Source organism: Muntiacus reevesi, chromosome 11, assembly GCF_963930625.1.
Source record: "Muntiacus reevesi chromosome 11, mMunRee1.1, whole genome shotgun sequence".
NCBI classification, from domain to species: domain Eukaryota; kingdom Metazoa; phylum Chordata; class Mammalia; order Artiodactyla; family Cervidae; genus Muntiacus; species Muntiacus reevesi.
In genome coordinates, this window is record NC_089259.1 from 16,828,381 (window position 1) to 16,840,980 (window position 12,600).

Here is a 12,600-nt window from a genome sequence, read left to right on the forward strand (position 1 = left end):
CAATTGACTTACTTTCCCCTCTATTTTATAATTGTAGGTAATTTAGAAAATATATCTAGGGTTAATGAAAACCATTTGTAATCCTACCACCTAGAGATAATAGTTAACATTTTGATATATTTTTGCCTATCCTTTCTTTTAAAATTTTTCACAAAATTGGAGTCAAAATATACACAGAATTTTGTATTCTGATGTTTTTTTCTGTTAACGTGTCTTTGGTTTTTTTTTTCCCATGTCCTTATAATCTTTGAAATGTTTTCTAAGAGTTTTATATAGCTCTTGATACAACTCTATCATAATTTATTTAACTATTCTATTTAAAGATATTTAAATGTTTCCCACTATTTTTGCTGTTGTAATTCTTTGAACATTTATTATACTAAATCTTACTTAGTAATTATTTCCATTGGATAAATTCATAGAGATAAAACTGAACTCTTAAGGCTCTTGATGCACATTAGCGAAATGTCCTTCAATTAACACTCTTCTGAGGTTTTTATTTTCAAAATATGTTTATTGAAAATTACTCTTTTTCTTTTGTAAAATGCTTTTTCTTATCCTTTCCTCATTTTTTTCTTCTTTCATTTATTTTTTTTGTGATTCTTTTGGCTGAGTAAAAATTGCTTTTCCTTTGTTTTAACAGTTTCAAAGGTCCTATTCTGAGCCCATTACATAATTCTCAGCTAAAGTTTTGAGGAAACAAATCAGTTACAAATTTGGGTTGTAATTTCCATTGGAAAATAGGGCATAGATCTTGAGACAGCAGTGAGGGCTGGAAAGCAGGATGAGTCATGTGAAACATCTGTATCGAGGAGTTGGGGATGCTACAGAAGTGGATGAAACTGCAGACGGCAGAGGAAAAAAGAAGGTGGTGGGGAAAAGTCTTTGGAATTAGGAAACTCTGAAAAAGTTGGTAGAGATAAAAAAGAGAATGAGAATGTTAACTGTGTTTGAAAAGCTAAGGAGAAAAGTTTCATTACAGTGGTGTCAGATGTTGTATAGAGGTCTTTGTAGATGAAACCAAAGAAAAGTCTATTAAGTTTAGAGAGAGATCTTTCGAGACTTAGACAATAGCCTCAGTAGAGTAGCGCTTATATAGTAGATGTGTTCAGTGGATGCAGTAGGTGTGTACTGGGAGAGTGTATCTGGTGAGTGTGTGTGTGAATAGTGAGAGGTTTGTATGTGTGGTTCAAACAGTAGCTTGATAAAGTCCAGGAATAGAAGGATAACTTTTTTTTTTTTTAAGTGATATAAGCTTGTTTGTGGGGCTTCCTTGGTAGCTCGGCTGGTAAAGAATCTGACTGCAATGCAGGAGACCTCGGTTCAATTCCTGGGTCAGAAAGATCCCCTGGGGAAGGGATAGGCTACCCACTCCAGTATTCTTGGGTTTCCCTGGTGGCTCAGATGGTAAAGGATCTGCCTCTAATGCAGGATCGACCTTGGTTGGGAAGATCCCCTGGAGGAGGGCATGGCAACCCACTCCAGTATTCTTGCCTGGAGAATTCCCATGGACAGAGGAGCCTGGCGGGCTACGGTCCATGGGGTCCCAAAGAGTCGGACACAACTGAGTGACCTAGCACAGCACAGCACAAGCTTTTTTGTAGCTAAACAGAAGCACGTGTTTAGAAAGAACTGTAAGATAAATTATGTAAGACAGAGGGAGGAGTTAATAAACTAGGTCTTGAAGGAGGTGATCCAAATGGGAAGAAGTGAGGGAATAGATTTACTGAAATAAAGAGTTGGAGGAGGATGTTCATTTGTCCAAGTCAGAAGAGAAGAGGGACCTGAAGCTAGATGAAGGGATGTTGGGAGTCAGACCGGAATATGTGGTAATTAGAAATTACTTGATATGGAGAAACATGTTGAGGCCTTTGGAATTGTGGTTCTCTAACCTTCTCAACAAAATAGAAATAAAAAGTACAGAAGAGTAAAATAGTTAAGAGTACAGGACTTTTAGTGGGGTGGTGAGATTAAGGATTTCAATAGTGAAAATGTTAGGAAATCAATGTAGAAATGTAGTAAGGAAATATTCTTAAATAAAGGGAAGAAGACTAATTTGAGTGTTAGGAAACTTAGGTTTTATAGGCCTGTGGCATTGATAGGCTGTGTTGGGCAAGTCTCCACACTCTAATCTTCAATTTCTTAATCTGCACAGTGAGAACTGAATCAAATGTCATTTACGGATTTAAAAGTCTTGAATCAAACTGAACTAAAAAAGAACAAAACCTAGCTATAGTAATCAAGTCATTGTAGTATTGGTGGAAAGAAAGACAAATAGGTCAGTGGAACAGAACAGAGAATCAGAAAATAGAATTCACACATATGTGTCAGTGTTTGCACACAGAGGTGCTAAGGTAGTTCAATGGAGAAAGGAGTTCCCTCTCAACAAGCGATACTTGGAGCAGTCCGACATCCACAAGCAAAAAATGAACTTTCGTCCCTATGTTGCACCAGTCATAAAAATTAACTCAGATGAAGCATCGATATAAACTTCCAGAAGATGACCAAGGAGAAAATCTTTGTGCCCTTGGTTTAAACAAAGATTTCATGGATAGTACCAGCAAGAGCATAATCTATAAAGCGAAGTAATAAATTGAGCTCCAAATTGAGCTCCATCAAAATAAAAAACTTATGCCCTTTGAAATATGCTATTTAAGAAAATGAAAAGCTACAGGTCAGTTGAAGATTTTTGCAAAACACATACCTGTTAAGGAATTTGAATCCAGAATGTTTAAGTAACTCTTAACAACTTTTTAAGACAAACAACTGAATAGAAAATTGGCAAAAGAAGAGATCCAGATGCTAAGTGAGATTTGAAAAAGTACTCAATGTTATTAGTCCTTGGGAAAATGTACCACTACACACCTACTAGGATGACTGGAAAACAGATAAACAGAAACTAAGTGCTGGTGAGGATGTGAAGAAACTTGAACTCTCATTTGTAGCTGGTGGGGGTGCAAAGTATTACAGCCACATTGGAAAACAGTTTACCAGTTTCTTACAAACTTAAACTTACATTTAATATAGAATTTAGCATTCCCCAATGAGGTATTCACCCAAGAGAAATGAAAATATGAATCCACTTAAAGATCTGTAGTTGAATATTTAAGGCTAGGGTTAGTAGTCTTATTCATAGCAGTGTGTTCAGCTTTTGGAATAGATAAACAAAGTGTGGTGTAGTCATACAATGGAGTGCTACTCAACAAATAAAAGGGATAAATACTAATGGATGCAACAATATGGATGAGTTCTCAGAAGCATTATGCTAAGTGAAAGAAGCCAGACAAAAAAGGTTACAGCCTATATAATTCCATTTGTATGACATTCTAGAGAAGGAATTGACATCAGATCAGTGATTCCCAGGGACTAGAAGTCAATAAAAATGATTTTTTACACACAGAACTCCAGTATTCCTCAGCATTCCCAAGGATGAATGTCTTTGGTGTAGAGAAGGTTAGGTTGTGGACGGTTATGAGGCAGATATGATGTAGAGGAATGAGTGCTAGATCCTCTGACAATACTGCTGCTGCTGTTTGTTAGTGAATGAGTGTAAGGCCTGGCACGGTGCTGATTACTTAAGAGCATCCTCACTGTTCAATTTCATAGTGACCCAGATAGGATACTATTATCATTTCTGTTTTAGTAAAAACTAGGTTTAATTAGATTTAATCAGTTGTTCACAGTTATACAACTAGAGTATGTGTTCAAAGTCTTGAATGTTTGACACAAAAATTCATGTTTTTAACTTAAATAGAAGTGTAACTCCCAGGGAGACAGGGAATTTTTTTGTTTCTGTTTTCATCATTGTATCCCCAAAGTGACAAAACTGTGTTAGTTGCATAGTGATTATTTCTTTAAAAATTATTCAGTTCAGTTCAGTTCAGTCACTCAGTCATGTCTGATTCTTTGCAATCCCATGAACCACAGCACGCCAGGCCTCCTGTCCATCTCTAACTCCCAGAGTTTACCCAAACTCATGTCCATTGAGTTGGTGATCTAAATTATTAGATATGGCAAATTTTAGAAGATACTAAAAAAACAAATTGGCCTGGAGAAGGAAATGGCAACCCACTCCAATATTCTTGCCTGGAAAATCCCATGGACAGAGGAGCCTGGTTGGCTACGGTCCATGGGGTTGCAAGAATCAGATACAGCTTAGTGACTAAACCACCACCATATATATATAAACTCAACAGTAGGACCAAGAGATGTGTTTCTGGAGAGGTGTGCTTTTATCATTGATATTGTTTAAAATTTCCAGATCATGGTGATAATTAAAGCTGATCAGCTTTTGTTGGTTTATTACCAGTTTTAAATTTTCTACAGATAATGTCGCCTTTTTTTTTTTTTTTTTGCACCAATGTAGATGATTCTCACTACTCCACATTTGTACTCCACAGTTGCTTTTATATGTTGTTTTTTTTTCAGATAAATGGTTAATATCTTAACTGGTAATTCAAAATTAAGGCCTGTATGTATGATATGGTAACGGTCATTTTTCTATGCCTACGTTCTACCTCTAGAACGGTAGAAGCATTATGAATGTCAGCACATTGTTGGTCTCCTGAATTGCACAGCTGTCACATGATGACCATATGTATGACTGGCTAGCTTTTCCCTGCTCTACTTAGGATTTCTCTGAATTCCTCAATATAAATTTTAACAGAAAAAAAAAAAACAAATTGGAAGAGATAAAACTGTATGAAGATGAAGATATGATTTTTAAAATTAAGGAAAAGTTTAGAGTTGGATAGTGATAAGCTTTGTATTATCCCTAAAATTTGATAATCTAGAATAATTCTTTTTCCTAAAACTTTTGTATAATTGAGATTTCAAAACAATATAAAATTGCATCACGTACTTTTCAGCTCCATTGTACTCTACAATTAAGAGTAAGCAAGTGGTTCCAACTGTTTGATAGAACATTAGGTAATTTGTTATTTCTTTTGTTTTAAATTTAATATAATCCAATTCTACCTATAAAACACATATTTAAATAAAGATATATTTTTAGGGGAAAAAGTATTCTAATGATAATGACAGCTGTCATTCGTTGAGTACTAATTAAATGCTAGGCATTGTGGTAAGGGCTTTATATAAAAGTCTCATTTAATTCTTACAAAGTGAGGTAAGTATTATTTCCATTTTATAAGGAAGGCAGTTAGAGCTCTGAGAGATATAAATTTCATAAGGTTAGAAAATACTTGAATCAATAGTTTGGTAAAAGAACAAGTGAATTAGAGTAAAAGGAGGATAATCAAGTGAGAAAATGGGCTTGTTTTTTAAATAAAATTTGTGTTATGAAGTAAAATCTTTCACCTTGGCTTGGATGATGTTGTGTTATTGAGAACTGAAAATGTTTACCTCAGAGAACTGACTGGCTTCTAGATTTCTTATAGAAAGTTGTAATTTAACTTTTTGACCTTTCTGGTAATTTTTTTGCTTTACAATATAAAATTTAGTTACTAATTTTGTAACTAGTTTTTACTAGCTAAAATTAAATACTCTCATAAAGACTTAGGAACAGATTTATTTTATTATGCTCAATAAGAAAAAAGTTGCATAGAATAATTTTAACACAGATTTTGTGTGTAAATGATAGAATGAATTACTTGAACCTTTTTGTTTTGTTTTGTTTGCAGGAAGGTTATGTTCAAAAGAAAAAGGAACTGTGGGGAATCTGTATCTTTATTGCAGCAGTTGACTTAGATGAGATGCCGTTCACTTTCACTGAGCTACAGAAAAACATTGAAACCAGGTAGAATTTCTTCCATTAATATAGGCCTCTGCCATTAAAAAAAAAAAAAAAAAACTATTCATGAACTACCATTTTAATAGACTTTAGGGAATTGGTGGGAAGTGCCAAAATTAACTAAAACATGGAGAATTTGGGTCAGCTAATGAACTCTCCTACTCTATTGGGGCCCTTAATGTCTTTAAAACATGCCAGTCTGTGTCCTGGGAAAATCTTCATTGTATCTCTAACTATGTTAACTATCTTAATTGTAGCTGTTGATAAAACGGACAAAAAAGGCAGATTTATTAAATAGGCTTATTATATATTAAAACCTTTGTAAAAGTAGTGTGAGCCCATCTTCAAGGAATTTAGTTAATTTATTAAAATTTAACACTTTTAATATAATAGATATTGTAATTATATATGTTTTGAGACTGTGTATTCAATTAAGTATCTATTATAATACTTGCCCCTATAATTACTTAATGTCTGTATTGAGTTTATAAGCCTAATGAGAGTTTACTAATTGTTTCCAACAACTCAAGAAAAGCCTTCTGGTCATTTCTTCTAGTCATTTCTTTTACAGTATATTTACAATATCTAACAGTAAATAATTTACAAAAAGATAGTAGTATGTTTCTTCTTGGATAAAGCCATCTAGAGTTAAACATAACTGGTGTTTTGTGTAAATGAGATAAAATTGTTTCATGTTTTAGTAACTCTTTCTTACTACCTCTAAATAAAATGTGGAAACAAAGACCTTCTATATTCATATTTAACTGATTAAATTAGAAGTTGTTTACCTCTCAGAGATTTCAAAGTTTAACTTTATTAAATAAAATCACTAAACCAAAATAGGTTTTATATAGCTGAAAACAGTCTGAATATAGAGGTAAATTTTTACATCAGCAAATGTTTAATGACCTCAGAGGATTGGAAAGAGAATATCAATGTTTGGGTTAAGATAGACTGGGTATATTTAACAAGGTATGTGACTTGACATAGATTGCTTATCCTTATTAAGTCTTGGGTCCTGTTCCTTTCCTGTGATATAAAAATTATTAGTGTTAGTCGTCAGTCATGTTCTACTCTTTGCGACTCCATGGACTGTAGCCTGCCAAGCTCTTCTGTCCATGGGATTTCCCAGGCAAGAACACTGGAGTGGATTGCCATTCCCTTCTTCAGGGAATCTTCCTGATCCAGGAATCAAACCCAGGTCTCCTGGATTGTAGGCAAATTCTTTAGCATCTGAGCTCCCAGCTATTTCCTTTTTCTTTCCCCTAAAACCATTGGTGGGGTAAAGAGAGAAGGTGTGTGCATCTGTGGTGAGGGAGAGCCATGGGTCCCTGAGAAGGGTGTTAGAGCCAAAGTGGGATGAGGAGGTCATCCCTCAAGGGAGGGTGTGGGGGGCTTCTTGACATGGGCTGCTTGGTGTGCGGACAGCTGGTGTAGGGAGGGAGTCACAGCGCATGTGAGGTAAGAGCTGTCTGGGATGAGCAGTCAGATCCCTACGTGGAGGGGTGAGGGCAGTTCACGGTGGAGGGAGTCAGTCCAAGCAGGAGAGGAGGGTGCCAACATGGAGGAGTGGGTAGCTTGGTAGTTACAGGGGGATTGATTAAATGAGTAAGTCAGAGATAAGTGGATCCCAAGTTTCTCACTGTCAAAGAAGAGTTGTAAATATGGAAAGGAAAACATTAGAATGAAACAGGTAGTTTTTGTGTTGGATAAATGGATGTGAACTTAGGATTTTTAAAACATATAGCTAGATATAGAACTAAATATTTGTATGTCTGTAAAAACCCTTATTTTTTCTGTGTTCTTGTTGATAAATGGATGTAGGCTTAGGTGTATAGATACAGGGATATAGGTTGAAGACTAGTTGATTTTTTTTCCCCTTTAAATTCTAGTAAAATGCAAAAACTAATTCCTTCCAAAGGATATAATAGTGATTTGGTACAGAGCTAACAGGCCTTTTGAATTGAAATGTCTATGCTTTGAAAATGAAAAAATGAATTTCTAAAATTGTGGATTCACTTTTTTCTATTCTTTCCTTTGTAGTGTCTATAAATTCTTTGATTTACTAAAAGAAATCGATACTAGTACCAAAGTTGATAATGCTATGTCAAGACTGTTGAAGAAGTATAATGTGTTGTCTGCACTCTACAGCAAATTAGAAAGGTAAAGTAAAAGTTTTATTAGGTTTGCACACTACATTTTCAAGTCATTATTCATGATTAGATTACATCTGGGAACTGTTACATACTTAGTAAAGTTGTTAAGTATTGCACCTTAGATTTGTTGCCTTAATAGTCTTGACCTTCTTATTTGTCCAGTCATACACATTCTGAATGTTTCTTCCAAAATTATTTGTTTTATTCATGTTTCACGTGTTTTAATGAACTTCGTTTCCACTTTAGCCTTCTCTGCCAGAAGACTTGTAGTTCTGAATGGAAGAGTCATCTAAATTTAAGATTCTTCCTAGTGGTGACCTTACTCCAGAAAGAATGAACAGATGGAGCCAAAGCAAAAACAACACCCAGTTGTGGATTTGAATGGTGATGGAAGCAAGGTCCTATGCTATAAAGAGCAATATTATATAGGAACCTGGAATGTTAGGTTCATGAATCAGTGATGATTGGAAGTGATCAAAAAGGAGATGGTAAGAGTGAACATTTTAGGAATTTAGGACATTTTAGGAATCAGCGTACTAAAATGGACTGGAATGGGTGAATTTTACTCAGATGACCATTATATCTACTACTGTGGGCAAGAATCCCTTAGAAGAAATGGAATAGTCATCATTGTCAACAAATGAGTCCGAAATGCAGTACTTGGATGCAATCTCAAAAATGACAGAATGATCTCTGTTCGTTTCCAAGGCAAACCATTCGATATTACAGTAATCCAGGTCTCTGCCCCGACCAGTAATGCTGAAGAAACTGAAGTTGAATGGTTCTATGAAGACCTACAATACCTTTTAGAATTAACACCCAAAATAGATGTCCTTTTCATTATAGGGGACTGGAGTGCAAAAGTAGGAAGTCAAGAAATACCTGGAGTAACAGGCAAATTTGGCCTTGGAGAACAGAATGAAGCAAGGCAAAGGCTACTAGAGTTCTGCCAAGAGAGTGCACTGGTCATAGAAAATACCCTCTTCCAGCAGCACAAGAGAAGACTCTACACATGGACATCACCAGATGGTTAACACTGAAATCACATTGATTATACTGTTTGCAGCCAAAGATGGAGAAGCTCTATACAGTCAGCAAAAACAAGACCGGGAGCTGACTGTGGCTCAGATCATGAACTCCTTATTGCCAAATTCAGACTTAAATGGAAGAAAGTAGGGAAAATCACTAGACCATTCAGGTATGACCTAAATCAAATCCCTTAAACGATTATACGGTGGAAGTGAGAAATACATTTAAGAGACTAGATCTTATAGACAGAGTGCCTGATGAACTATGGACGGAGGTTCATGACATTGTACAGGAGACAAGGATCAAGACCATCCCCCAGAAAAAGAAATGCAAAAAAGCAAAATGGCTGTCTGAGGAGGCCTAACAAATAGCTGTGAAAAGAAGAGCAGTGAAGAGCAAAGGAGAGAAGGAAAGATATTCCCATTTGAATACAGAGTCCCAAAGAATAGCAAGGAGAGATAAGAAAGCCTTCCTCAGTGATCAATGCAAAAAAAATAGAGGAAAACAATAGAATGGGAAGGACTAGAGATCTCTTCAAGAAAATTAAAGATACCAAGGGAACATTTCATGCAAAGATGGGCTTAATAAAGGATAGAAATTGTATGGACCTAACAGAAGCAGAAGATATTAAGAAGAGGTGGCAAGAATACACAGAAGAACTGTACAAAAAAGATCTTCATGACCCAGATAATCACGATGGTGTGATCACTCACCTAGAGCCAGACATCCTGGAATGTGAAGTCAAGTGGGCCTTAGGAAGCATCACTAGGAACAAAGCTAGTGGAGGTGATGGAATTCTAGTTGAGCTGTTTCAAATCCTAAAAGATGATGCTGTGAAAGTGCTTCACTCAATAAGCCAGGAAATTTGGAAAACTCAGCAGTGGTCACAGGACTGGAAAAGGTTAGTTTTCATTCCAATCCCTAAGAAAGGCAATGCCAAAGAATGCTCAAACTACTGGACAATTGCACTCATCTCACATGCTAGCAAAGTAATCCTCAAAATTCTCCAAGTCAGGCTTCAGCAATACATGAACCATAAACTTCCAGATGTTCAAGCTGGATTTAGAAAAGGCAGAGGAACCAGAGATCAAATTGCCAACATCCGCTGGATCATCGAAAAAGCAAGAGAGTTCCAGAAAAACATCTATTTCTGGTTTATTGACTATGCCAAAGCCTTTGACTGTGTGGATCACAACAAACTGTGGAAAATTCTGAAAGAGATGGGAATACCAGACCACCTGACCTGCCTCTTGAGAAACCTGTATGCAGGTCAGGAAGCAACAATTAGAACTGGACATGGAAGAACAGACTGGTCCCAAATAGGAAAAGGAGTACGTCAAGGCTGTATATTGTCACCCTGCTTATTTAACTTCTATGCAGAGTACATCATGAGAAACGCTGGGCTGGATGAAGCACAAGCTGGAATCAAGATTGCTGGGAGAAATATCAAGGTAACCTCAGATATGCAGATGACACCACCCTTATGGCAGAAAGTGAAGAAGAACCAAAGAGCCTCTTGATGAAAGTGAAAGAGGAGAGTGAAAAAGTTGGCTTAAAGCTCAACATTCAGAAAAGTAAGATCATGGCATCTGGTCCCATCACTTCATGGCAGATGGTTGGAGAGACAGTTGAAATAGTGGCAGACTTTATTGGTTTGGGCTCCAAAATCACTGCAGATGGTGACTGCAGCCATGAAATTAAAAGACGCTTACTCCTTGGAAGGAAAGTTATGACCAATATGCTAGACAGCATATTAAAAAGCAGAGACATTACTTTGTCAACAAAGGTCCGTCTAGTCAAGGCTATGGTTTTTCCAGTGGTCATGTATGGATGTGAGAGTTGGACTGTGAAGAAAGCTGAATGCCAAAGAATTGATGCTTTTGAACTGTGGTGTTGGAGAAGACTCTTGAGAGTCCCTTGGACTACAAGGAGATCCAACCAATCCATCCTAAAGGAGATCAGTCCTGAGTGTTCATTTGAAAGGACTGATGCTGAAGCGGAAACTCCAGTACTTCGGCCACCTCATGTGAAGAGTTGACCCTGATGCTGGGAAAGATAGAAGGCAAGAGGAGAATGGGATGACAGAGGATGAGATGGTTGGATGGCATCACCGACTCAATGGACATGAATTTGAGTAAACTCCAGGAGTTGATGATGGACAGCAAGACCTGGCCTGCTGCAGTCCATGGGGTCACAAAGAGTCGGACACGGCTGAGCGACTGAATTGAACTGAACTGAGTGGTGACCTTACTGCCAAGTTGTGACTTGTATTCTTAATGATGGTTTAAAAGAAGTTTTTTTGGTGGCGTATCCTTTAAGAAACTTTAGGCTATCAGCTGTTCTAGTGCATATAAATTTAGAAACTACACAAGCATTAATGAAGTGACTATTGGTAACGACTAAATGTTAGATGCTCGGAATGTGAAATCTTATGATACTGTGATCATCAAGAAGTTTACAGTAAATAGTTAAATTATATATTTTAATATAATTATTTGCAGTAATTTTTTGATGTCCTATTGTAGAGGGTTGTTTGTAAGAAGCAGAAATTATGTAGTGGGTAACAATACTGTGTATTTTTAAGGTAATAAGAATAATTATGGGGTGAAAAAACTGTAGAAGAAGGCAATGTCTAAGTAGAGTTTAAAGAATAATTAGAAACTCACTAAGCAAAATACGTGGAGACTGGGACTGAGCATCTTAGGCAGAGTGATCAGCATGTGTACAAAGCCAAAGCAGTACCAGAAAGTACTTTGGATATTGCTAATGGCTAAAAGGTAGGAGGGGATGAGATTGATAGTGAGCTTGAACTTTGCCCAGCAGGCGATGGAGTCATTGATTTTAAGCTATCAAGTGACAGAGTCTGATTTGTCCTGTAAAAGATCACTCAGGCCTTTGTTAAAGGGATTTGGAATTTTTATTGACTAGTTTATGAGATAATTTAATGTTTATTGGTCTTGAAGTGAATCAGGATTTTTTTTTTTCTATCTTATGTGTACCTTCTTCTTAAGAACTGTTGAGAAAATTAGCTGTGATACCAAAAGTGAAAGTCACTCAGTTGTGTCTGACTCATGGACACATGGACAAATAAACAGGCCTGCCAAAGCCTGTTTATTTCTGGATTCACTTATATGTATTTATATGGCAGTGTGCTGTAGTGATGAGGATAACTTTAAAAAAGTTAAACAGATCTAGATAGGAATATTAATTTTTTTCATTTACCAATTTTGTAAGCTAGAGAAAGATACTTAACATCTTTAAACCTCAATTTCAATCTGTAAGATATAGCTAATCTTAATGCTCTCCTTGCAGAGTAATTGTAAGAATGAAGTCAGACAATATTAGTGGTTAGCTCACCTCCTAGCACATACTAAATGCTTAATAAACAGTAGCTTTTAAAGCTGTTACTAACTACATTAGTGCTGTCACATAGAAATATAAAAATGCAAGCCATATATTTTAAATAGTTAGCTGCATGGCAAGTATAAACAAGTGAAATTAATTTTAGTGTTTTATTTAACTCATATATCCAAAAACATCAAATTTTGACATGTATCATTCATCCATAAACTTGTGTACAGGTGTTCATGGCTGTGTTGTTTGTATTAGCCAAAAAGTGGAAACACCCCAAATATCCATCAGCTGATGAAAGGATAAACAAAA

At 36.2% G+C, this 12,600-nt stretch overlaps 1 protein-coding gene across 3 annotated transcripts in view; it reads left to right on the forward strand.

Annotated features, from left to right (window-relative positions):
• The window catches only part of RB1 (RB transcriptional corepressor 1), a 117,857-nt gene that overhangs the window by 22,420 nt on the left and 82,837 nt on the right, over nt 1-12,600 (forward strand). For all 3 annotated transcript variants that reach the window (XM_065902292.1, XM_065902290.1, XM_065902291.1), the window contains 2 exons: nt 5,643-5,758; nt 7,796-7,915. In XM_065902292.1, the coding sequence (XP_065758364.1) occupies nt 5,643-5,758; nt 7,796-7,915 (236 nt within the window). The remainder of the gene's footprint in view (nt 1-5,642; nt 5,759-7,795; nt 7,916-12,600) is intronic.